General features: G+C 53.1%; 2 protein-coding genes across 17 annotated transcripts in view; both read right to left on the bottom strand.

Annotated features, from left to right (window-relative positions):
* The window catches only part of GTSE1 (G2 and S-phase expressed 1), a 34,870-nt gene extending 20,726 nt beyond the window's left edge, over positions 1-14,144 (bottom strand). For 5 of the 11 annotated variants that reach the window (XM_074003519.1, XM_074003515.1, XM_074003514.1 and 2 more), the window contains exons 1-5: positions 13,203-13,261; positions 12,655-12,754; positions 4,751-4,808; positions 4,019-4,643; positions 1,324-1,488 (exon numbers count right to left, since the gene is read on the bottom strand). In XM_074003519.1, coding sequence (XP_073859620.1) covers positions 1,324-1,488; positions 4,019-4,643; positions 4,751-4,808; positions 12,655-12,733 — 927 coding nt within the window. In that variant the 5' untranslated portion in view covers positions 12,734-12,754; positions 13,203-13,261. The other 6 variants (XM_074003516.1, XM_005566993.4, XM_074003513.1 and 3 more) reach the window with 5 other exon arrangements.
* Positions 14,145-15,078: 934 nt separating this feature from the next.
* The window catches only part of TTC38 (tetratricopeptide repeat domain 38), a 34,350-nt gene continuing 26,654 nt past the window's right edge, over positions 15,079-22,774 (bottom strand). For 3 of the 6 annotated variants that reach the window (XM_065521994.1, XM_005566995.3, XM_005566996.4), the window contains 4 exons: positions 21,889-22,054; positions 20,899-21,058; positions 20,561-20,634; positions 15,079-17,058 (listed from right to left, as the gene is read on the bottom strand). In XM_065521994.1, the coding sequence (XP_065378066.1) occupies positions 16,965-17,058; positions 20,561-20,634; positions 20,899-21,058; positions 21,889-22,054 (494 nt within the window). In that variant the 3' untranslated portion in view covers positions 15,079-16,964. The remainder of the gene's footprint in view (positions 17,059-20,560; positions 20,635-20,898; positions 21,059-21,888; positions 22,055-22,774) is intronic. The other 3 variants (XM_074003543.1, XM_045363441.2, XM_074003542.1) reach the window with 1 other exon arrangement.

Raw genomic sequence — 22,774 nt, forward strand, 5'->3', positions numbered from 1 at the left:
GAAGTCCCAGCTACTTGGGAGGCTGAGGCAGGAGAGTCGCTTGAACCCAGGAGGTGGAGGTTGCAGTGAGCTGAGCTCATGCCGTTGCACTCCAGCCTGAGCGGGGAGGAAAAAAAAAAAAAAAAAAGTAGGGGTTTTTAATATTTTAAAATAATCTAATAATTATCATCTTGAATTTAAAGAAGAAAAAAGTCAAGCAGCACTTCGCAAAGCATAGTCTTCAAGCTCCTGCGTGAGGATCACATTAGGGAGCTATAGCGGAAATGCAGATTTGGGGCCCCAGCCCAAACCCCATGAGTCAGCAGCTGTAGGGCCCAGCTTTGGGCAGTTTTAACAAGAACTGCCAGTACTCTTAACGCCCAGTTCGGTTTACCGCCAATGCCAGAAAGATGTGGCATGTGTTCCTCTCCATGCCTGTGAGGAGCTGCAGTTTTTTTCTTTCAGAAAGGGTCTCACTCTGTTGCCCAGGCTGGAATGGAATGCGGTGGCATGATCACAGCTCACTGAAGCCTTGACCTCCTGGGTTCAAGCAATCCTCCCACCTCAGCCTCCCAAATAGCTGGGACCACAGGCATGCACCACCGTGCCTGGCTAATTATTTTTATTTTTTAGTAGAGATGGGGGTCTCACTATGTTGCCCAGGCTGGTCTCAAACTCCTGGGTTCAAGTGATCCTCCCGCCTCAGCCTCCCAAAGTGCTGAGATTACATGTGTGAGCCACCACACCCAGTCACTGTTTTCAAAACATCAACATCTCATGTCATCTGTTCAAGGACCCTACATGAGGGAAACGGAATATCCCTACCTACAAACTAGGGCTCTGAGACGCTGACTTTTCCCAACCCACACAGCTCCCAGGGCAGAGGCCAACCATCAGTGCATACTGCGAAGCCAGTATTCTTTGCATGTATTTTGCAGGCTGCCTCTCGTGGGTGTATTTTCAACTTTTCTACCTCTATTTTTTTTTTTTTTGAGACAGGGTCTCGTTCTGTCACCCAACCTGGAGTGCAGTGCATGATTATGACTCACTGCAGCCTCGACCTCCTGGGCTCAAGCAATCATCCCACCTTAGCCTCCCGAGTAGCTGGGACTACAGGTGCGTACCACCATGCCCAGCTAATTTTTGTATTTTTTGGAGAGATGGGTTTCACCATGTTGCTCAGGATGGTCTTGAACTCTCGGGCTCAAGTGATCCTCCCATCTTGGCCTCCCAAAATGCTGGGATCATAGGTATGAGCCACTGATTTTAATCCAAAGCACTTGTACACACAGCTGCCACCTCATTCCCAGCAACCACAAGTCTGGGCCCCAGCAGCCAACTCACCTTATTTGGAACAGGGATCGCCCGCTTGCCCTGGCCCAAGTGGCTTCCAGCGGCCGGCACACTGACAGCACCTGGGGCAGATTTCTCAGGGAGAACATCCCGGTGGAATTCCTTCTCGGCTGGGATTTTTGTCCTGGAAGGACTAGCTGGAATCTCTTTCTTGGGCTGAAAAATTTAATTTGAACTGTGAGAACTGTCTAGTCCTTAACAATGTACAGAGATACTCAGGCTTCAATTTAAAGCAAGCCCAGGCACTATCATTCCAAATGCTACACATGCTCCTCCATTCATCAGCTAGATTGAAGGGAATAGAGCAAGCAGTTCACATCCTCCACCAAATCACTGTGGACAAAAGTGATGATGGATTTTGCTTCCTCATTAAAAACAGCATCAAATGATACCGACACAGGTCATTAATAGGAAAGCGGTCCTCTAAAGCTGTTCCCCAGTCAAGATCCTTATTTAAGAATGATAATGAGAGAGCTGCTCTAGTTACACAAATTTTAAACCGCTGTACAGAAAAGACTCATCCATTAAATGGTCATCTCTACCAGAGAAGCTGCACAATTGCAATATATCTTCTTGGTCTAGTATTGAAAGCCATTTTCTTTGGCCAGAAGAGTCAAAAAATAAGTTCCTGACATATTTAGGGACAAGGGCATTCATGGAACGAATTCATACTTACATAAATAGCCCCTTATAACAGCAGGGGTAATAAGGTAACAGCAATAGAAGCTCAGAGTGGTAAAGATGCAGCAGTAACTTTTTCCCTTTATAGCATTTCTAAAACCTGAGATACTTCTCATAACGTAAAATTCACTATTTTAAACAGTACACTTCAGTGGTTTTTAGTAGAACTGTTATGTTGTACAACCAGCACAAGCTAATCTTAAAATATGTTCCTAAAAAGAATCTGTTTCCAGCCGGGCATGGTGGCTCACACCTGTAATCCCAGCACCCGGCAGTGTTCCTTCTTGTTGCCAAAAATAAACCATTGTCTGGATAGACCCCCTTTTCTTTACCCATTCATCATTTGCTGGATGCCTGGGTTGGTCCTACTTTTTTGGCTGTTATGAACAATGCTGCTTTGAACATCTGCATGTGGATTTTTCTGTGGATATGACTTCCATTCTCTCAGGTCTGTGTACTAAGGAGTGGAACTGCTGGGTCCCATGGGACCTCTAAATTTAGTTTTCTAGGAGCTGCCAAACTGTTTCCACAACAGCTGCACCGTTTCACGGTCCCGCCAGCAGTGCGTGAGCTTCCAACTTCTCCACATCCTCAACCTTCTCCTCATCCTCCACATCCTCATCCTCAAAATAACACTGGTTATTTTCTTTTTCTTCTTCCTTTAGGCATCCTAGCAGTTGTCTGTGAAGCACACTTTTAAGTAGGTGTTACAATCAAGTGGTCCACCCATTGCTAATGACTCCTCACAGGAGTGAGCATGGGCCATGAGCCACTCTAGGAGTGACTTCTCCCAGAGAAGCATGCAGGAAGTGGTGGGGCTCCCATGTGTGCGTCAGTGCATCTCAGCTGTGCGCACAGTGCCCTGTCCACCGGGAACAAGCTCTCTGGACGCCAGTTCACCACCCAGGACCAGGAGATCAAAGGAGGTGCTTCAGTGGGTCTGGAGCACCCCAAATCACACCACCTCTCTCCCCGAGTCCACGCATGCTACATGCACAATCCCTGTCCCGAGTCCATGTGTGCTCCACACAGCAAGACCCATCCCCCTGTCATTCTAGAAACATCACGGTAGGAATTTACATCCAAAAGGGCTCCAATAAAAGGAGTTTGCAGGACCAAGGGACAGGCCCCAGCTATTCGGGGTGGCAGTGCCGGACATACCTCCTTGTCAAGGGCAGTGTGTGGCAGCCGCACCTCGGCTGGCTTCCATTCTTGGCTCTCACTACAGGGAGTCACGTGGCTCAGGAGATGGGCTTGGTGGGGGTAAAGGAATTTCTGGGCCCTTGCTGAGCATTCTGCATTTGCCTGTACCTCCTAATGGCCCCACCCAGGGTCTTCCTCTGTAAGTGCTGCCCAGGGGAGGGGGCAGAGTTGGGAATGGGCTGCAGGGTGGGCCCCGGGGCTCCCACCCGCCCTGTCCTCCTCTCTGCAGCCTCTCCCACAGGAGGAGCAGCCTCCCTCTCCCAAGCAAGAGCCAGATCGGGCAGCCCTGGCAGCAAGCCCTGTGCTCACCCCCACCTTTTCCCCAGACCTCCAGGACCCTCAGTGTCCCAGAGTTGGCAGACTGCACCCAAAGGCACCCCTGTCAACTGCCACCTCCCAGGAAAGCTCACCTCACTTAATGCCCATGAGGAACGCAGTGTAAACTGAGGCACGGTCAAGGAGGCTGACTAGCAGCTATCACAGAGGAGGGGGAGTTTTTGGAAGAGGTTGCTTGTTAAAGCAAATGAAATCCGTACTGTGTGGTATATCCAGCATTGTAACAAAACAAAAGGAACAACTTCAGATAGAATTTAGGAGGAAGTATTAAGTCACCCCAGCCCTACCTAAGCCGCCCCCACATCAGCTTCCTATTGGCGACTGCTTTTCCTGGACTCCCCATTCCTGTGCCTCGGAGGCCTCAGAGCCTCGCCACCTCCGGGGCTTTCCCCATGTGGGTTCTGTGAGAGGGCTGAGGGGCAAGGAGTGGCGGCTCCCCAGACAGGTGCTCTGCTGAGGCATTTACCTTCTCCGCAGCCCCAGGGATGCTTCTTCCTCTAACAGAGGCCACTCGAGGCAGCAGCAATTTGCTCCCGGGCTTCCTCTGAGTCGCTGCCTGACTTGGAGCAGGAGCAGTGCATGACTCCTTGGGCAAAGCATGAGCAGAGTTTGGAGGCCCCAGCGCCCGGGCGAGGCTGGCCTGGGCACCAGAGCTGGGCAGGGCCGGGGAGGAGGCCAAGAACCGAGGCTTGCCCACAGAGGGCCTCAGCAAGGGGCTGTCTGACAGGTAGTATGTCTCCCTTTTAAGAGACGTGGGGCTTTTCTTCATTTCCTTTTCTTTCTCAAAGAGGTTTATTTTTAATTTTGACTCCTGTATGAATCTTTCGACGCCCTGGCTCTGAGGGTCTTCAGGCTTGGCAGCTTGGGCCGTCTGGTTCCGGCTGCTGCTCTCAATCTGTAAAGCCAGTAAGTGAGCTTCTTTGTACACTTCCACGAACTTCTCCCCGGCCAGAGGGCTCCAGGCAAAGGGACTCTCAGACACGGGCAACGAAGGCTGCTCGGGAACCGGATTATTTAATTCCAAGCTGGCAGCAATACATCTTTCTTTATGTCCAACGGGTCCGAAGAAGACTTCATCATCTTCATTTGCACTATTTAAAAAAAAAAACAATTATTAATAACTCATAACACTGGCATTTAAAGGACTTTACTGAATGTGGTTATGCCCAAGGCAAGGGAAGAAAACTTATTTGTTTACCTTGAAGAAGACAATGAAAGATCGAAGTCAAATTTTTCATCAGCCAAAAGAAGAATGTCTAGGGGGAAAAATCCACTGTTATTTTAGTGCCACAGCTGATAAAGAGAAAAATATTACCAGGCTCTATAGCTTAGAACTAAATAAAGGTACCGTGAAATTTCACTCCCCTAAGTGTATCCTGTCATTATGTTAATTTAGTTTTTCATAGAGGGCTCTAAGTTAGATCTTTTCCTTTTTTTTTTTTTTGAGACGGAGTCTCCCTCTGTCACCCAGGCTGGAGTGCAGTGGCGCTATCTCGGCTCACTGCAAGCTCCGCCTCCCGGGTTTACGCCATTCTCCTGCCTCAGCCTCCCGAGTAGCTGGGACTACAGGCGCCCGCCACCTCGCCCGGCTAATTTTTTTGTATTTTTAGTAGAGACGGGGTTTCATTGTGTTAGCCAGGACGGTCTCGATCTCCTGACCTCGTGATCCGCCCGTCTCGGCCTCCCAAAGTGCTGGGATTACAGGCTTGAGCTACCGCGCCCGGCCAGATCTTTTCCTTTTTAAAAAAATTTTTAGGCTGGGCGCGGCAGCTCACACCTGTAATCCCAGCACTTTGGGAGGCCGAGGCGGGCGGATCACGAGGTCAGGAGATCGAGACCGTCCTGGCTAACACAGTGAAACCCCGTCTCTACTAAAAATACAAAAAAATTAGTCGGGTGTGGTGGCGGGCGCCTGTACTCCCAGCTACTCCGGAGGCTGAGGCAGGAGAATGGTGTGAACCTGGGAGGCGGAGCTTGCAGTGAGCCGAGATTGCACTACTGCACTCCAACCTGGGCGACAGAGTGAGACTCCGTCTCAAAAAAGAAAAAAAAAATTTTTTTTAACTTTTTCTAGTGATGAAGTCTCGCTATGTTGACCAGGCTGGTCTCGAACTCCTGGCCTCAAGTGATCCTCGTGGCATGGCCTCCCAAAGTGTTGGGGTTATAGGTATGAGCCACCACACGTGGACACTTTTTTTTTTTTTTAATTGCAACAGCCGGCTGGGCGCGGTGGCTTACGCCTGTAACCTCAGCACTTTGGGAGGTTGAGGCGGGCAGATCACGAGGTCAAGAGATCGAGAGCAGCCTGGTCAACATGTGAAACCCCGTCTCTACTAAAAATACAAACATTAGCTCGGTGTGACAGCGCACACCTGTAGTCCCAGCTACTTGGAGGCAGAGGCAGGAAAATCGCTTGAACCTAGGAGGTGGAAGTTGCAGTGAGCCGAGATGGCGCCACTGCATTCCAGCCTAGGTGAGAGAGAGACTCCGTCTTAAAAAAAAAGAAAAAGAAATTGCATCAGCCATTCTGTTCGCTAAGCCACCCAAAAGCTTAGGTCCTTACTTTTAAGATATAATCTAAAATGCATTCACTGACTCATTCAACTAGCTTTTCAAGAAGAGATAAGTCATTTCCAGGTATAGAACATTTTCAAAGGACCACCTGCCTCAGCTCCCCTAGAATTAAATTCCCCTCTTATGAGATACAAAACATCTATTTATAGTTCAACAATGATTTTAATATCACTCAAATGCACAGAGTAGGGACTCAATAAGAGTGCATTGACCGCCATTGCTTCTTGGAGTCCTTCCTGAACCCTCAGACAAAATGTACTCTGTACCCCACCCCATCCATAATTCTATTATCACAGCTGGCAAGGATCTCTCTGTCCAGGTCCCTCTAAAACAGATCACAGGCTCCAGGTTAGTGGGTCCTTCTGCAGGGGCACCTGCTCCCTGCTCCAGCTCCCCGCAAGGCTCCCGCAGTGCCTGGACCTCCTTTCTACCACTGCACTAGCCTCTGTGAGTGCCTCTTGACCCTTCTCTGGCCCCAAATAGACTATAAGCTCCTCCAAGATAACAATGTCGAACACCAACCCAAATTCCTAAATGTCTAGCTAAGGGCCTGGACACTTAGCAAATATGTATCAAAATGCACTGAAATACAGTATGTACTCAATACTGTAAAGCTTATAAAGTTCTCTCACAAATATTTTTATCTTAATAAACACTGCAGGCTGGTCAAGGTGGCTCACGCCTATAATCCCAGCACTTTGGGAGGCTAAGGCGGGTGGATCACTTGTGGTCAGGAGTTCGAGACCAGCCCGGCCAACGTGGCAAAATCCCGTCTCTACTAAAAGAAAAACAATTAGCCAGGCGTGGTGGTGGGCATCTGTAATCCCAGCTACTGGGGAGGCTGAGGCAGGAGAATCGCTTGAACCTGGGAGGCAGAGGTTGCAGTGAGCCAAGATTGTGCCATTGTACACCAGCCTGGGTGAGAGAGCGAGACCCTGTCTCAAAAAACAAAACAAAACTGGCCGGGTGCGGTGGCTCACACCTGTAATCCCAGCACTTTGGGAGGCCGAAGCGGGCAGATAATGAGGTCAGGAGACGGAGAGACCATCCTGGCCAACATGGTGAAACCCCGTCTCTACTAAAAAATACAAAAAATTAGCCAGGCAAGGTGGCGGGCACCTGTAGTACCAGCTACTCGGGAGGCTGAGGCGGGAGAGTGGCGTGAATCCAGGAGGTGGAGCTTGCAGTGAGCGGAAATCGTGCCACTGCACTCCAGCCTGGGCGACGGAGCGAGACTCCGTCTCAAAAAACAAAAACAAAAAACAAAAACAAAAACAAAAAAAAGAGGGAAAGTGAAAAAATGGTATGGAGATAAACTATATAATCATCTGGAAAAATACCAACTACGTTTGGTCCATGCCTCATACCACACCAGGCCAAATTCCAAATAAATCAAGGACTTAATGAAAAGAAAACAAAGCCCTAAACAAACAAGAAGCCGCTATGAGGAAGTTTTTATAACGTGGGAATGTGGACATCTAACTATGACACAAAACCGGAAGCTACCAAAGATTGATTGGTTGAGCCCAGTGGCTCACATCTGTAATCCCAGCACTTTGGGAGGCTGAAGTGGGAGGGACGCTTGAGCCCAGAAGTTTGAGACCAGCCGAGGCAACATAGGGAGACCTCGTCTGTAAAAAAACACAAAAATTAGCTGGGCGTGGTAGTCTCCCCTGCTAGGGAGGCTTAGGAGGGAGGATCGCATGAGCCCAGGAGGTCAAAGCTGCAGTGAGCCATAATCTTGCCACTGCACGCAGGCCCAGGCAACAGAACGAGAACCTGCCTCAAAAAATAAATAAATAAAAAATAAAAGATTGACCTTCAAACATTAAAATTTGTAACATCTGTGTGGCAAAAATCACAATAAGTTAAACAAGAAATGGGGAAAAAATATTTGCAACTCAATTCATAAAGGGCTAACTCATGAAGTGTATCTACAAAGTAATAAAAAAATTAACAATCTAATAAAGATAGAAAAAGAATACAAACAGATAAAGTTCACAGAAAATAAAACAAAACATTCTTTTTTTTTCTTTTTTTGAGACAGAGTTTCGCTCTTGTTGCTCAGGCTGGAGTGCAATGGCGCTATCTCGGTTCACCACAACCTCCGCCTCCCGGGTTAAAGTGATTCTCCACCCTCAGCCTCTCGAGTATCTGGGATTGCAGGTATGCACCAGCATGTCTGGCTAATTTTGTATTTTTAGTAGAGACGGGGTTTCTCCACGTTGGTCAGGCTGGTCTCGAACTTCCGACCTCAAAACTCAAAGATTTATGAGCTGTAGGCAAGGTTGTGGGGAAAGAGACAATTCCTACACTGCCAGGGAAGGTGTAAAGTATCACAGCTCTCTAGAGGGCCTGGCAGTACCTATCAAAGTAAGAAATACACACCCTCTTCGACCCAGCAAGTCTACTTTTGTGAGTGTATCCTACAGACACTAGCAGGTGTGGAAAGCAATGTGTCGTGCAGTTATGCGGTGTCCACAGTTATTTACAGCAGCATCACTGGTAACAGCAAGACACTAGGCACAAACTAAACGTTCACCCACAGCAGATGAGATGAGTAACACATCCCCATGGTGGAACCCTATATAGGTACAAAAACTAGTAACGCTCTTCATGTGTTGATACACAATATTCATCAAGATAAATTAAGCCTGAAAAACAAGACACAGGACAGGGCTCTCCATGCTATATGGAAAGGGGGGCGCAACACTCTGTGTGTGTTGGCTTGCACTTGCACAGATTGTGTCTGGAAGGACACCCAAGAGACTGATGACATCGATGGCCCTTGGAGGGGTCAACTAAGTGACTAAGATATAGAGAGGGAGACGTTTCACTTTTTACACCTCTGAATTAGGAAGTCAATTTCAGAAACTTCCAACTGTCTGGCGTGGAAAAAGAATCCAGGACTAGAACTCAGGGAAGCAGTCTTCTGCTCCAGACTCTGTGACTGGCTCCAAGGGGCCCCGGGCTGGCTGACTTGCTCAGCCTGCAAACACGTGAGCACCCACAACAGACCACATCCTCCACCAGGTGCCAGGCAGACTTGGGGTACATGCAGCCTGCCCTGGAGGGTGCCCCAGGCAGTGCGGTGAGAGATATGTAGAGGTGGGAACACCTCTGAGAAAACACCAAAGTGCGTGTGTGAGATGAAGGGGTCAGAAGAAGTCAGAGTGGCTGGAAGAGGTGAAAACACAAGTTGGCTCAGATCACAGAGGGTTTGCAAGCCACGGCAAGGGGCTTTCATTTTCTCCAAAATGGGACAGGAAACTATTACAGGGCTTTAAGAAAAGAGCTTTAGGCCTGGTGTGGTGGCTCACGCCTGTAATCCCAGTACAGTGGGAGGCTGAGGCAGGTGGATCACTTGAGGTCAGGAGTTCGAGACCATCCTGACCAACATAGTGAAATGCCGTCTCTACTAAAAATACAAAAATTAGTCACGCGTGGTGGCACATGCCTGTAATCTCAGCTACTCGGGAGGCTGAGGCAGGAGAATCACTTGAACCCAGGAGACAGAGGTTGCAGTGAGCCAAGATCGTGCCACTGCACTCCAGCCTGGTGACAGAACGAGACTCCATCTCAAAAAAAAAAAAAAAAAAAATTCTGGGTGCAGTGGCTCACGCCTGTAATCCCAGCACTTTGGGAGGCCCAGGTGGGTGGATCACAAGGTCAGGAGATCAAGACCATCCTGGCTAACATGGTGAAATCCCATCTCTACTAAAAATACAAAAAAAAATTAGCCGGGTGTGGTGGCGGGTGCCTGTAGTCCCAGGTACTTGGGAGGCTGAGGCAGGAGAATCGCTTGAATCCAAGAGGTGGAGGTTGTAGTAAGCCAAGATGGCGCCATTGCACTTCTGCCTGGCCGACAGTGAGACTGTCTCAAAAAAAAAAAAAAAAAAGAAAGAAAGAAAAAAAAGAGAAGAACTTTATAATCTAACTTGTGTTTTTAAAAGGTAACGTTTCTGTGTAGAAAGTGTATCTGAAAGGAAGCATTACAAATGAACATACTAGCCAATGGGAATCATATATAAGTAGGAGCGGGTGAGACAGCATGGCTGAGACCCAGAGAGCAGCATCTGGATGTAGATGGAGAGTCTGTAGACAGATCCAGGATATATTCTGAAGGTGGAGATGATGGTAGCTGGTGATGGCATGAATGTAGGAGGTTCTCAGTTTGGACAGCTGGGTGAAATGGAGAAATAAAATAGGTAAGAACAGGGCGTGTGGATGCAGACGGGGTATGCCGAGTTTGAGATGAGACGTGTGTGTGAAGACACCAAATAGGCAGGTGAATATATAAGCCCAGAGCTCAGAGGAGAGGCTGCGCTCAACACAAAACTTGGGCGCCACAGACAGCAGATGTGCTGTGCAGCCATGGGAATGCTGAGGGCGAAAGCACAAAGCTGTCCCAGAGCAGGTCTTGGGGAAATCAGCCTCAGAAGATGGCAGAGGAGGAGGAGCCCACACAGAGACGAGATACACCAGCCAGAGAGGCAGGAGGAAAACCAAGAGCGCCTTGGACTCCAAGCAAGGGAAGTTTCCAGAAGGACGAATGTTACTGAAAAGCTGACTGAAGATAGAAAAATGACAAGAGATTTGGCAATGTGAAAGTCGTCAGCGACTGATGAAAGCAGCTTGAATGGAGTGGTAAGGATGGAAGCCGGAACAGGAGGGATTGAGAGGTGGAAAAAAATGGCAGAACAAAAGTGAGAAAGCTCTCGAAGTTTGGCTTGGAAGGGGAAACACAGCAATGGAGAGGTAACGGAGGACACGTGGCAACAAGTGAGACAAGGGAACATATCTGTATGTGGATGAGCATGATCCAGTGGACAGGGGAAAAGTAAGGAAATGAAGCCAGGTCAACGGAAGTGGGGAAGGCCTCAAGAAGGAGCAGGGGGTGCAGTATGCATGTGGAAGGGACATATTTGAAAGGAAGGGCACATGACAGGAAGGAGGAGAGGGGTGCATAGGCAAGCGCCTTTCTAGACATGAAGAAGATGCAACATTGATTTGTAAAGTCTCCTTTATCTTGTAAAGTATCCTTTAAAGTTCCTGCAAAATGGAGGCATTGAGGATGCTTGGGGCCAGGAGCGGTGGTTCACCCCTGTAATCCCAGTACTTTGCAAGGCCCAGGAAGGTGGATCAGGAGTTTGAGACCAGCCTGGCCAATATGGTAAAACCCCATCTCTATTAAAAAAAACAAAAATCAGACAGGCATGGTGGCGGGTGCCTGTAATTCCAGCTACTCCGGAGGCTGAGGCAGGAGAATCACTTGAACCTGAGAGGCAGAGGATGCAGTGAGCCAAGATCATGCCATTGCACTCCAGCCTGGTAGGCAGCATGAGACTCAGTCTCAAAAAGAAAGGATCCTTGGGTAGTGTGAGAACCGAAGGATAAAGCGATGTCAAAATGCTTTGTGAGGCTGGGTGAGGTGGCTCACACCTATAATCCTAGCACTTTGGGAGGCTGAGGCAGGCAGATTGCCTGAGCTCAGGAATTCAAGACCAGCCTGGGCAACATGGCAAAACCCCGTCTCTGCTAAAATTACAAAAACTAGCCAGGTGTGGCAGCGGGTACCTGTAATCCTAGTTACTAGGGAGGCCGAGGGAGGAGAATCCCTTCAACTCAGGAGGCAGAGGTTGTAGTGAGTACAGATCACGCCTTTGCACTCCAGCCTGGGTGACAGAGCGAAAACTCCGTCAATAAATAAATAAATACATAAAAACGCTTTCAGAAGCCGGGCGCGGTGGCTCAAGCCTGTAATCCCAGCACTTTGGGAGGCCAAGATGGGCGGATCACGAGGTCAGGAGATCGAGACCATCCTGGCTAACACGGTGAAACCCCATCTCTACTAAAAAATACAAAAAACTAGCTAGCTGGGTGTGGTGGCGGGCGCCTGTAGTCCCAGCTACTCCGGAGGCTGAGGCAGGAGAATGGCGTAAACCCGGGAGGCGGAGCTTGCAGTGAGCTGAGATCCGGCCACTGCACTCCAGCCTGGGCGACAGAGCGAGACTCAGTCTCAAAAACAAAAACAAAAACAAAAAAACTCTTTCAGAGAAAAAGAGGGTGTGGCCTGTAACTCATTCTGTGAAGCCGTACCCTCACCTTGATACCCAAACCGGACAAACACACAAGAAGAAAGGAGTTTTGGGCCAGGCTCACTCATTAACATGGTCTCAAAGATCCTAAACAAGTCTTAGCAAACAGAAACCAGCGACAAACAAAAAAGGAAACATCGAATTCAATACAATAAACATTTGAGCGCCCACAAAGTGTCAGGTACTGTTCAGGGCATGGGGGCACTGCGCTAAATAAAACTGATGAGAATCCTGGCTGTGATGAAACTTAAAATGGGGAGGAGGTGAAAGAAAACCAGAAAATAAAAGCAAATGTCATGTGTCTCACAGGTGCAGAGTGAGTACAGACGAGCACTTGAGAAAGAAAGAATGTCTCAAGGAAACATTAAATCAACCTCCATCGCTACTGAACGTCCTGAACAACAACAGCGCTGCAGCAGCTAGGACTTGCCTTCCTTCTTAGGGTTATCCATGTTCGCATCCCCTGCCCGGCAGGCTGAAGGCTCATCACGGCCGCCGCCTCCTTCCATGGAGAGAGTTGTCAGAAGTCACTGCAGGGTGGAACGGGGCCAGAAGGTGAGTGCATGTCAGGGCCCAGAGCTCCTGGTTCCTTCAGCCCTCGGCATACAGGGGCAGAGAGAGCTGAAGGCCGCGGCCAGGTCTGGGAGAGGCGGCGCGCAGGCCGCTCTGAAATGATCGCATCCCAGGGGACCCCAGGGGTCGGGTGCTGCCAGGCCGGGAGTCAGCCCGAACGCTATCGGACGAGATAACGGAATTCTCGGCTCGTGGGCCAGAGTGCTGAGGGCTCTGGTTGCCTGGGGGGCAGCCCTGGACCTCCCGGCATCCCCGACCACAGCGCGAGGGGCCCCGGTGACCCCTGCTCGAGCCCAGGCCCGGCTCCTGGCGGCGCGCGGCCCCTACCCGTCCAGAGAACAGCGGGCACCGCGCCGCACCTGGCCCACCGCGAAAGCCTCGCCCCCGACTCTGACCCCACCTTACCCAAAGCGGCCGATGCAGGACGCGCCTCCCGCACGGATTTAAACGCGGCGCCGGGCGACGCGGGCTGCCGATTGGTCGGTTTGAAAAGGGCTCCGAGAGGCGGCGGGCCCGGTGCATCCTGGGTATTGTAGTCGGGACGCTGGTAAGAAGCGTCCAGGGCGCATGCGCACTACTCCAGCACAGCGATTGGCTCCGCACGGCACCAGGGCGCATCCACACGGAAGTCTGCCCGGCCTGGCCGCTACGTGTCACCTAGCTATCCGCGTCAAGCCGGATCCATATATAGCAGTTCCTTGTGTGTAGGGAGAAAGTTAAAACTGCCACCTAAGGGTTTCCATGGGAAGACTAAAAGTAGGCTCACCCACCTGCTGTGAAGCAGCGCGCGCCAGCTGTTACTAACAGTAATGAAAAGGCGGGGTCCCTGCCCGAGGCGCGCACGGGGGCGCCGGCTGACCCAGCGACCAGAGGGAGACTCATGGCCGGCGCTGCACAGCCTGTGGGGCCGGAGGGGAACCGTCGCCCTTGGCGGGCTTCCCCAACTGCCACGGCCTGAGGACGGCCGAGAACCTGACGGGAGCCTGTCCTGGGTTTTACAGGCCGGTTGGGGAGCTGCGCTGGAGGAGAGAGCCAGGGGCTGGGGCCCGGTGATGGAGCCTGCCTTGGGGAATCCATGTGTTGGAGAGGATGGGAAGCAGATATGATAACCCTGACCTGAGCCATGGAGACGCAAGGACAGGACTGGTAGACGGGTCAGTGGGCAGCAACTTAAGGCTGACCTCGCTTGAGCCTTTGCCTGCGAACGAAGTATAATACCCACCTCGGGGGCTTGAGGATCAAATGAGGGGCTCCACCCACGGCAAAGTGTCACTAAGCGGGAGCTCTGATTATCCAGGACTGATGGATGGAGGAGGATGCAGGAAGAGGAGCCTGGGAGGACCCGCTCTGGAAAGGATGGAAATCGAGAGCACCATTCTCAGGGACGAAGATAAGCTGTTTACTTGGGGCAGGCTGCGGGGAGAGCTGTCCAGCAAGCAGCCACGGTGGGGGGGGCGGGGGGGCGTGGGGGACCCAAGGTGGAGGCCTTCCAGGCTGGCTGAGGCCACCTCTGGGTCCCATGTCCCTGGTTTTGCATCATCCACACCAATCACTCCATGTTGCTGTGTTCATTCACTAGAAGACTGTGGGCTCATAAAGGGCAGGGCAGCCCTCACTCACCAGTCTCCCCAGCCTCACCCAGCCCAGCACAGGGCACCAGGCAGGGACAGAGAGTGCTGGGGTAGGTGGGTGTGGTCAAACAGCTTGGAAAGAGTTTGGCCTGCTCATTGCATTCCCCTCAGCTCATCCTGGGGATGTCTGCTGGGAGAATGGCAGAGGGATCCCCAATATTCATTCCTGATACTCCTCTCCCTGTATCATATCAACATATAGTAGGTGTGGCCTATCTATGGCAGATTCATTTCTGCCCCTGATAGGATTTGCTGTAGTTTGGATGTGTGTCCCCTCCAAATCTCATGTTGAAATGTGATCCCAATGTTGGAAGTGGGGCCTGGTGGGAAGTAATTGGGTTGTGAGGGCAGATCCCTTACGAATGGTTTAGCACCATCCCCTTGGTGATGAGTTCTTGCTTAGTTCACACAAGATCTGGTTATTTAAGAGTCCAAGACCTCCCCTTCTCTCTCTTACTCCTGCTCTCACTATGTGATACACTGGCTCCCTGTCACCCTATGTCATGATCTTAAGCTTCCTGAGGTTAGACCAGAAGCAGATGCCAGCACCATGCTTCCTGAAAAGCCCATGGAACTGTGAGCCAATTAAACCTCTTTATAAATTACCTAGCCTCAGGCATTTCTCCATAGCAATGCAAGAAGGCCGAATACAGAGTTGACTTCATTTATTTATGCATTCATTCACCAACTTTCACTGACAGCTACTCACTGCAGGCCCTGTGCCAGGTGATGGATGCTGTCCCTGACCTGGAGAGGTCACAGCAGGGGTGCAATAGCAAGGACACATGCCAAGGGCTGAGGGGCACAGAGGCAGCACCCTCACCAGCCTGCAGTGGGGGCTGGGGGGTAGAAGGCTTCCTGGAGGAGGGACCAGGGTTCCCAATTGCACAGGTAAGTCATGTCTTGCTTGGAACCAGGAGAGGGGAGGGAGGCTCCCCTTAGGACATGTCCCTAGTTCCTGGGTAGAGAAGGCGACTCTCTGGAAGTCCTACTATAATTACCCATTTTCTTGACTAGATGCCCCACCTACTTTTTTTTTCCCCCCTTGAGATGGGAGTCTGGCTCTGTTGCCCAGACTGCAGTGCAATGGCATGATCTTGGCTCACTGCAATCGCTGCCTCCCAGGTTCAAGCAATTCTCCTGCCTCAGCCTCCCAAGCAGCTGGGATTAGATGTGCGCCACCATGCTCAGCTAATTTTTGTATTTTTAGTAGAAACAGGGTTTCACCATGTTGGCCAGGCTGGTCTCGAACTCCTGACATCAGGGGATCCACTCGCCTCGGCCTCCCAAAGTGCTGGGATTACAGGTGTGAGCCACTGCGCCTGGCCTGCCCCGCCCCGCCCCACCTACCTTAAGTTCAGGGAGAAGCCACCTCCCCAGGACCCAGCCCCAGGCCTGCACCATAGATGCTCAAAGACTTGAAGGAACTGATTAATAATTCATTTTAACCACAGAAATTTGCCTAGGCTTGAGCACACTGTGGGGACTCAATAGATTTGGAGGCCTCCTCTCTTCTAGGAGGCCTGCTTCCTGCCCTGATGAATCCCTACCTAATTTCAGTACAAACTGAGGAACTTGAAAAACATCTGTGCACTGGGACCTCCCCTCACAGGAAGGCTGAAAGAGCATAACTCAGTCAGCAGCACATTCAGGAGGTGCTCAGTGGGGAAGCGGGAGACAGAGGCGGCACTAACAGGGCCCACTCCAGGCTTGTCACAGCCACACATCACAGCACTTTGCATTTTGCCACAGCAGAGAAGCTCTGAGCTCAATCCCTGCATCTCAAAAGTGCATTTATGATTAAAATCATGCTCAACATGAAGCCTTATGATGTGCAGTTTAAAAAGAGAAACGGGTCCAAATCAGCACCAACAGAGCCCCCCAGGGGGCTCCAAGACGCCCCAGAGATAGCAGGAGGACCCCATGTGCACGTTCATCTGTAAGGAGGGCGGTGGATGCAGCAGCAGGGGGCTGAGCCCAAAGGCAGCAGGTGGGGCCTCTCGTTGTGTGACCCTGGGCAGGCCAATCCCCTACCCCGGTACCCTCACCTGAAAAATGGGACAGCAACACAATGAGATGACAGAACCTGTCTAGAATATAAGGGAAAGAATGAAAAGGTCCATCCCAAGGGCAGCCTGGAAGGGGACAGGCAGTGGTGGGAGGCTGGCTGCCTCTGGAAGACCTGTCCTAGTGGAATCAGCTCCCACCCCTGCCCTGCCTTCCAACCCTTGAACCACCAGGCAGTAGACACATTCCCCTGGGAAACAGAATTTGCAAGGCAGGTGGAAAGAGCAGCACTCGCACTGGCTGTGACTGCTGAAAAATGCACATTGGCCCTTCTCAAGCACTGAAAGGAGATTTAGAATCACATTTAAAATTAACCTCTGACCCCCTTCCCGTAAAACTGAAGATCACCCTCTAACAGCCCTAACAAACAGGCTCCAGCCGTCTCCTGACCCTAATCTGGTGCAGCACGCTGACTGGACGCAGCGAGGCCATCACCGAGGTTCCGCATGGTGGAGGCGGCCAGGCTGGCTCACTGCATGAGGTGGACGCTTGCCGCCTTGCGGATGAGCCGCTCAGTCAGGGGCGAGTTGGGCTTCAAGGCATCACGCTCCATCAGAAGGCTCCTGTGGAAACAGACATGGAGGTTCTCTTGCAGAACATTCTAGAGGGATGTGGGGCCTGGTGGTCCCTTGGTCCCAAGGCAGAACACAGGCAGGCTGGACTGCGGCACTGAGGGAATAGCAAGGGCCAAGGCCCAGGGGCAGGAGGCCTGGTCTCAAGTTTGGAGAGAGGTTAAGGATGGGAGGGCACAGACCTCCAGTGCAGGAAGCCACACTCAAGATGGGGCAGAACAGGTATGAGTGGGGAAAACCCAGGTTGAAAGAGAGAAAGCCCAGGTACACTTTGAGGTAAAGACCCTGCTGTGAACTGAATGTCTGTGTCCAGGCTGAATGTATTATATATTGAAGCCCAAATGCCCAAGGTGATGGTATTAGGAACAAGGCCTCTTGGAGGTGATTAAGTCATGAGGGTGGGGCCCTTGTGAATGGGATTAGTGCCCTTATAAGAAGAGGTGGATGTGGTGGCTCACCCCTGTAATCCCAGCACTATGGGAGGATGAGGCAGGAAGATTCCTTGAGCCCAAGAGTTTGAGTTTACAGTGAACTGTGATCACACCACTGCATTCCAACCTGGGTGACCAAGACTTTGCCTCTAAAAATATTTTAAAAATTTAAAAAGAAAGAAGAGACGTGAAAGAACTGGCACTCAAAGGAAAGGTCATGTGAGGACACAAGAAAATAGCTGTCCACAAGCCAGGAAGAGAGGCCTCAGCAGCAACCGAACCCAGCCAGACCTTGGTCCTGGACATTCCAGCCTCCAGAACCGTGATACAATGCATGCCTACTGTGCAAGTCGCCCAGTCCGTGGCACTGTTTTGGTTTTTTTTGTTTTTTTTTGTTTTTGAGATAGAGTCTCCCTCTCACATTCAGGCTAGAGTGCAGTGGTACAATCTCAGCTCACTGCACCCTCCACCTCCCAGGTTCAAGTGATTCTCCTGCCCCAGGCTCCTGATTACCTGGGATTACAGGCACCCACCACCATGCCTGGCTAATTTTTTGTATTTTTAGTAGAGGCAGGGTTTCACCATATTAGCCAGGCTGGTCTTGAACTCCTGACCTCGGGTGATCCACCCGCCTTGGCCTCCCAAAGTGCTGGGATTACACGCATGAGCCACCACGCCCGGCCTGTCTGTGGCACTTTTAAAGTAACAGCCCAAACTGACTAAGACAGTCCCCAAACATCTGACAACAGTGGTTCTGTAGGGCGTGGGTGGTGTGAAAGGGCTGGGGCCGTATAGGCGCCGGCCAGGGCCCAGAAGCCTGAGTGGAGGGAGGCCAGCCGGGCCATGGAAGCACCAAGGCTGCTGGCAATGGTGGGGGCTCCTTGGAGTTCCCCTACCCTCTCATCTGCCAGCTATGCCACCCTCCTGACACTCACCTGCCAGCCACACCACCCTAACACTCAACTGCTAGCCACACCACCCTAACACACTCACCCTCCAGTCACGCCACCCTCCTAACACACTCACCCTCCAGTCACGCCACCCTCCTAACACCCACCCTCCAGCCACACCACCCTCCTAACACACTCACCCTCCAGCCACGCCACCCTCCTAACACTCACCCTCCAGCCACGCCACCCTCCTAACACTCACCCTCCAGCCACGCCACCCTCCTAACACTCACCCTCCAGCCACGCCACCCTCCTAACACACTCACCCTCCAGCCACGCCACCCTCCTAACACACTCACCCTCCAGCCACGCCACCCTCCTAACACTCACCCTCCAGCCACGCCACCCTCCTAACACACTCACCCTCCAGCCACGCCACCCTCCTAACACTCACCCTCCAGCCACGCCACCCTCCTAACACACTCACCCTCCAGCCACGCCACCCTAACACACTCACCCTCCAGCCACGCCACCCTCCTAACACACTCACCCTCCAGCCACGCCACCCTCCTAACACACTCACCCTCCAGCCACGCCACCCTCCTAACACTCACCCTCCAGCCACGCCACCCTCCTAACACACTCACCCTCCAGCCACGCCACCCTCCTAACACACTCACCCTCCAGCCACGCCACCCTCCTAACACTCACCCTCCAGCCACGCCACCCTCCTAACACTCACCCTCCAGCCACGCCACCCTCCTAACACACTCACCCTCCAGTCACGCCACCCTCCTAACACACTCACCCTCCAGCCACGCCACCCTCCTGACACTCACCCTCCAGCCACGCCACCCTCCTGACACCCTCCAGCCACGCCACCCTCCTGACACTCACCCTCCAGCCACGCCACCCTCCTGACACACTCACCCTCCAGCCACGCCACCCTCCTGACACACTCACCCTCCAGCCACGCCACCCTCCTGACACACTCACCCTCCAGCCACGCCACCCTCCTGACACACTCACCCTCCAGCCACGCCACCCTCCTGACACACTCACCCTCCAGCCACGCCACCCTCCTGACACACTCACCCTCCAGCCACGCCACCCTCCTGACACACTCACCCTCCAGCCACGCCACCCTCCTGACACACTCACCCTCCAGCCACGCCACCCTCCTGACACACTCACCCTCCAGCCACGCCACCCTCCTGACACACTCACCCTCCAGCCACGCCACCCTCCTGACACACTCACCCTCCAGCCACGCCACCCTCCTGACACACTCACCCTCCAGCCACGCCACCCTCCTGACACACTCACCCTCCAGCCACGCCACCCTCCTGACACACTCACCCTCCAGCCACGCCACCCTCCTGACACACTCACCCTCCAGCCACGCCACCCTCCTGACACACTCACCCTCCAGCCACGCCACCCTCCTGACACACTCACCCTCCAGCCACGCCACCCTCCTGACACACTCACCCTCCAGCCACGCCACCCTCCTGACACACTCACCCTCCAGCCACGCCACCCTCCTGACACTCACCCTCCAGCCACGCCACCCTCCTGACACTCACCGTCCAGCTATGCCACCCTCCTACCAGCCCCATGCCTGGCCTGGCTAAACCCACTGCACTTTCGGGTGTGCCCTCAGCTGCTGCTCCCTCAGTGTGAGTTTACGTGTGTCTGTGGGACTGACTGCTCCCTGTCGCTCCCCCAACTACAGATGGGCTCCTGGTAGCCAGTGCCTGGTGTGCCTGCTCACTGCTGCCTCTCGGCACCCAGCACAGGCAGGCAGGAGAAATGAGCTGAGGTCTGAGCGTTAGGTGTCGGCCAGGTGCAAAAGGAGAAAGGGTGTTCCAAGCGTGCAAAGACCCAGAAGCCTGAAAGAGCAGGACATATTTGTGTACTCAGGTAGCTTAGCATGGCTAAAAGGGAGTGGGCTGGGGAGGGTGGGAGGTTGGGCCCGGGGTCAAGCTGGCTCCACTTGGTCAAATTGAGCCCGCTAACAAAGGAGAACCAAATTCCCCACAGCCTCCCAACCTCACAGCCTCAGAAGCAGGAGCCTCTCGGGCCAAGGGTGGTGGGGCTTCCAGGCACTCCCGAGGTCTGCAGGGAGAGCCTATGAAAGTCGGGAGTGCTGGGCAGGGGCCAGGAGCTCACCGGGCCACATTCTTATGGACGCTGGAGGTGCAGTTTAAGGCCGCATGAATCAGCAGCTGGTTGAAGACGTCTCTCTGAAATATCAATTGGGCATGTGAGGCTCCTGTACCTCGGGATGGGGGAGGTGAGCCCCCGCCCACCGAGGGCTGCCTGCTCTCCAGGGAGACAGTGGTGTTGATGCCACATCCTCGATGACCAACTTACAGGGCGGGGGCGTGAGAGACACATTCACATCCACATTGTGGACACCACCACCACGGGAGAGACTTGGGGGCTGCAGGGCACCCAGACTCCCTGGCCCAGTCCCCAGGCGCCCCGGCTGGCAGCCATCGGCTCACCTGGGCATTGCTCCCACCGAGCTGGACGATCCGGTAGCGGATGGGCAGGAGCAGCTCCAGGACGCGGTCAGGGTTCCCGTCCTCAGCCTCCACCAGGGCCTGGCACAGGGGCAGCCCCACGTCTCGGGCCAGGAGGTGCTGGCAGTTCTCCCCTGGAGATCTGCGAACCCGAGACAGTGCCCTCAGCTGTCTGCCCATCACAGGACATCCGGGAGGGGCAGGGCCATTTCTTCCTCAGCGAGGTGTCCCTGGCCCAGTGCCTGACACATGCCACGCTGATGAGGTGAGGTGACAGGCGGGGCAGCCCATCAAGGGGACGGGACAGGGCACTAAGCTCAGACCTGGGTTGGAGTTCACCCATTTCCAGCTATCTGGTCCCCAACCTTCCAGCCTCAGTTTGCTCACTTGTGAAGCAGGCATAACAGTGCCAGTCTAACAGAACTGTCAGGATTGCTGACAAGACAGGCAAAGGCCTGGCACTGCAAGTCAAGGCAATCACCACCCCCCGAAGGGAATGGGCAGGGCAGCCCAGGTCCCCCAGGTCAGCCCTCACCAGCTCTTGCCAGGCACTATCCCTGATTTAGATAGGGAAACTGAGGTTCAGACCAGAGAAGCACCTCGTCCAGGACCTCAGGGCCTGTAAGCAGCAGGTGTCTCTGGTTTCAGGGCTTCGCTGTGTCCTCTCCATGGGAGGCAGCCCTGTGACCCTGAGGATCTCATACCCACGATGGGGATGGAGGCAGCTCTGTGTCTTGGGGCAACCAGTTGTAGAGCTGTGGGCCACACACTTGTGGGTGCACACGCCTCGGGAGTCTGCACCAGGGGACACATATCTATAGCGGTGCACACTGGGGAGCAGCCTCCATGGGCATCCCCCTGCTGCACTCACAGGCAGGGCAGGCACTGAACAGGTCTCAGCATGGCCCTAGCACCCCGTCACCCTCTTGGCAGGGTGAGGACCCCCACCCCAAGAAGGTACCCTCTGCATACTCGCTGGCGTCCCGCAGGGTGGTCAGCAGCTCCTGTGTGGTCTGGCGGTCATGTGCACCCAGGGATGCCATCAGGAAGTGTGCGTCATTGAACAGCAGGATGTGGTCTCGGCTGTGCTTCCGGGTCACAGGCAGGACATCCTGCCACCGCTGGCCCACAGACACCCCTGAGGACATGGGGAGGAGACCCAGGGCCTGGAATGAGGCTCTGGGATGTGTCCTGTGCAAGGGCCTCCCCCACAGCGCTTCCCTTGGAGGCCCTGATGACCTTGTCCCAGGTGAGAGGCCGGGGAGGTAGGCAGGGCCATGGGCAGTGTCTGGCCTTGTGCTTAGGCCTCTGTTAGGACTGTTTAATTATAGAAGCCATAGACACGTTAAGTAGGAAGCACATTTTAAAAAGTGTCAAAGGTTATTAAACAAAACCTCTGTCTGCTTTGACAAACCCCAGGCCTCTTGGATCCCCTGGCCTTCCCACACAACCCCCAGCTTCCCCATGGATGCCCCGGGCTCCCCACTTTTCTCTGGGTCTCCAGCCTCAGCCTGCCCTTCCCACGGGTGGGCTCCCTGGCTCTTGCACCCCTCAGCCTGCTGTTGCCTGATCTGACCACATCGAGCCCGCCCTCTGGCCTCTTGTTCTGCAGCAGGCTGCTGGCTTCTACGTCCCGGTAGCTTTGGATGGTCTGCTTTCTCTGAGTGTAACTCTTTCCCTTGTCTGCCCAGCAAGCCCCACACATGCTTCTGGGGCTCACATTTCACCTCCATTAGGAAGCCTTCTGAATCTCTAGACACAGCCTGTCATGCACTCCCTCGGGTTCCTGAATTGCTCAGCCCAGGCCTGCACCCCTCATGGTACTGCTGACCCAGGGCCTAGCCCAGGCCTCTGTGGT

Source organism: Macaca fascicularis, chromosome 10 (genome assembly GCF_037993035.2).
Source record: "Macaca fascicularis isolate 582-1 chromosome 10, T2T-MFA8v1.1".
NCBI lineage: Eukaryota > Metazoa > Chordata > Mammalia > Primates > Cercopithecidae > Macaca > Macaca fascicularis.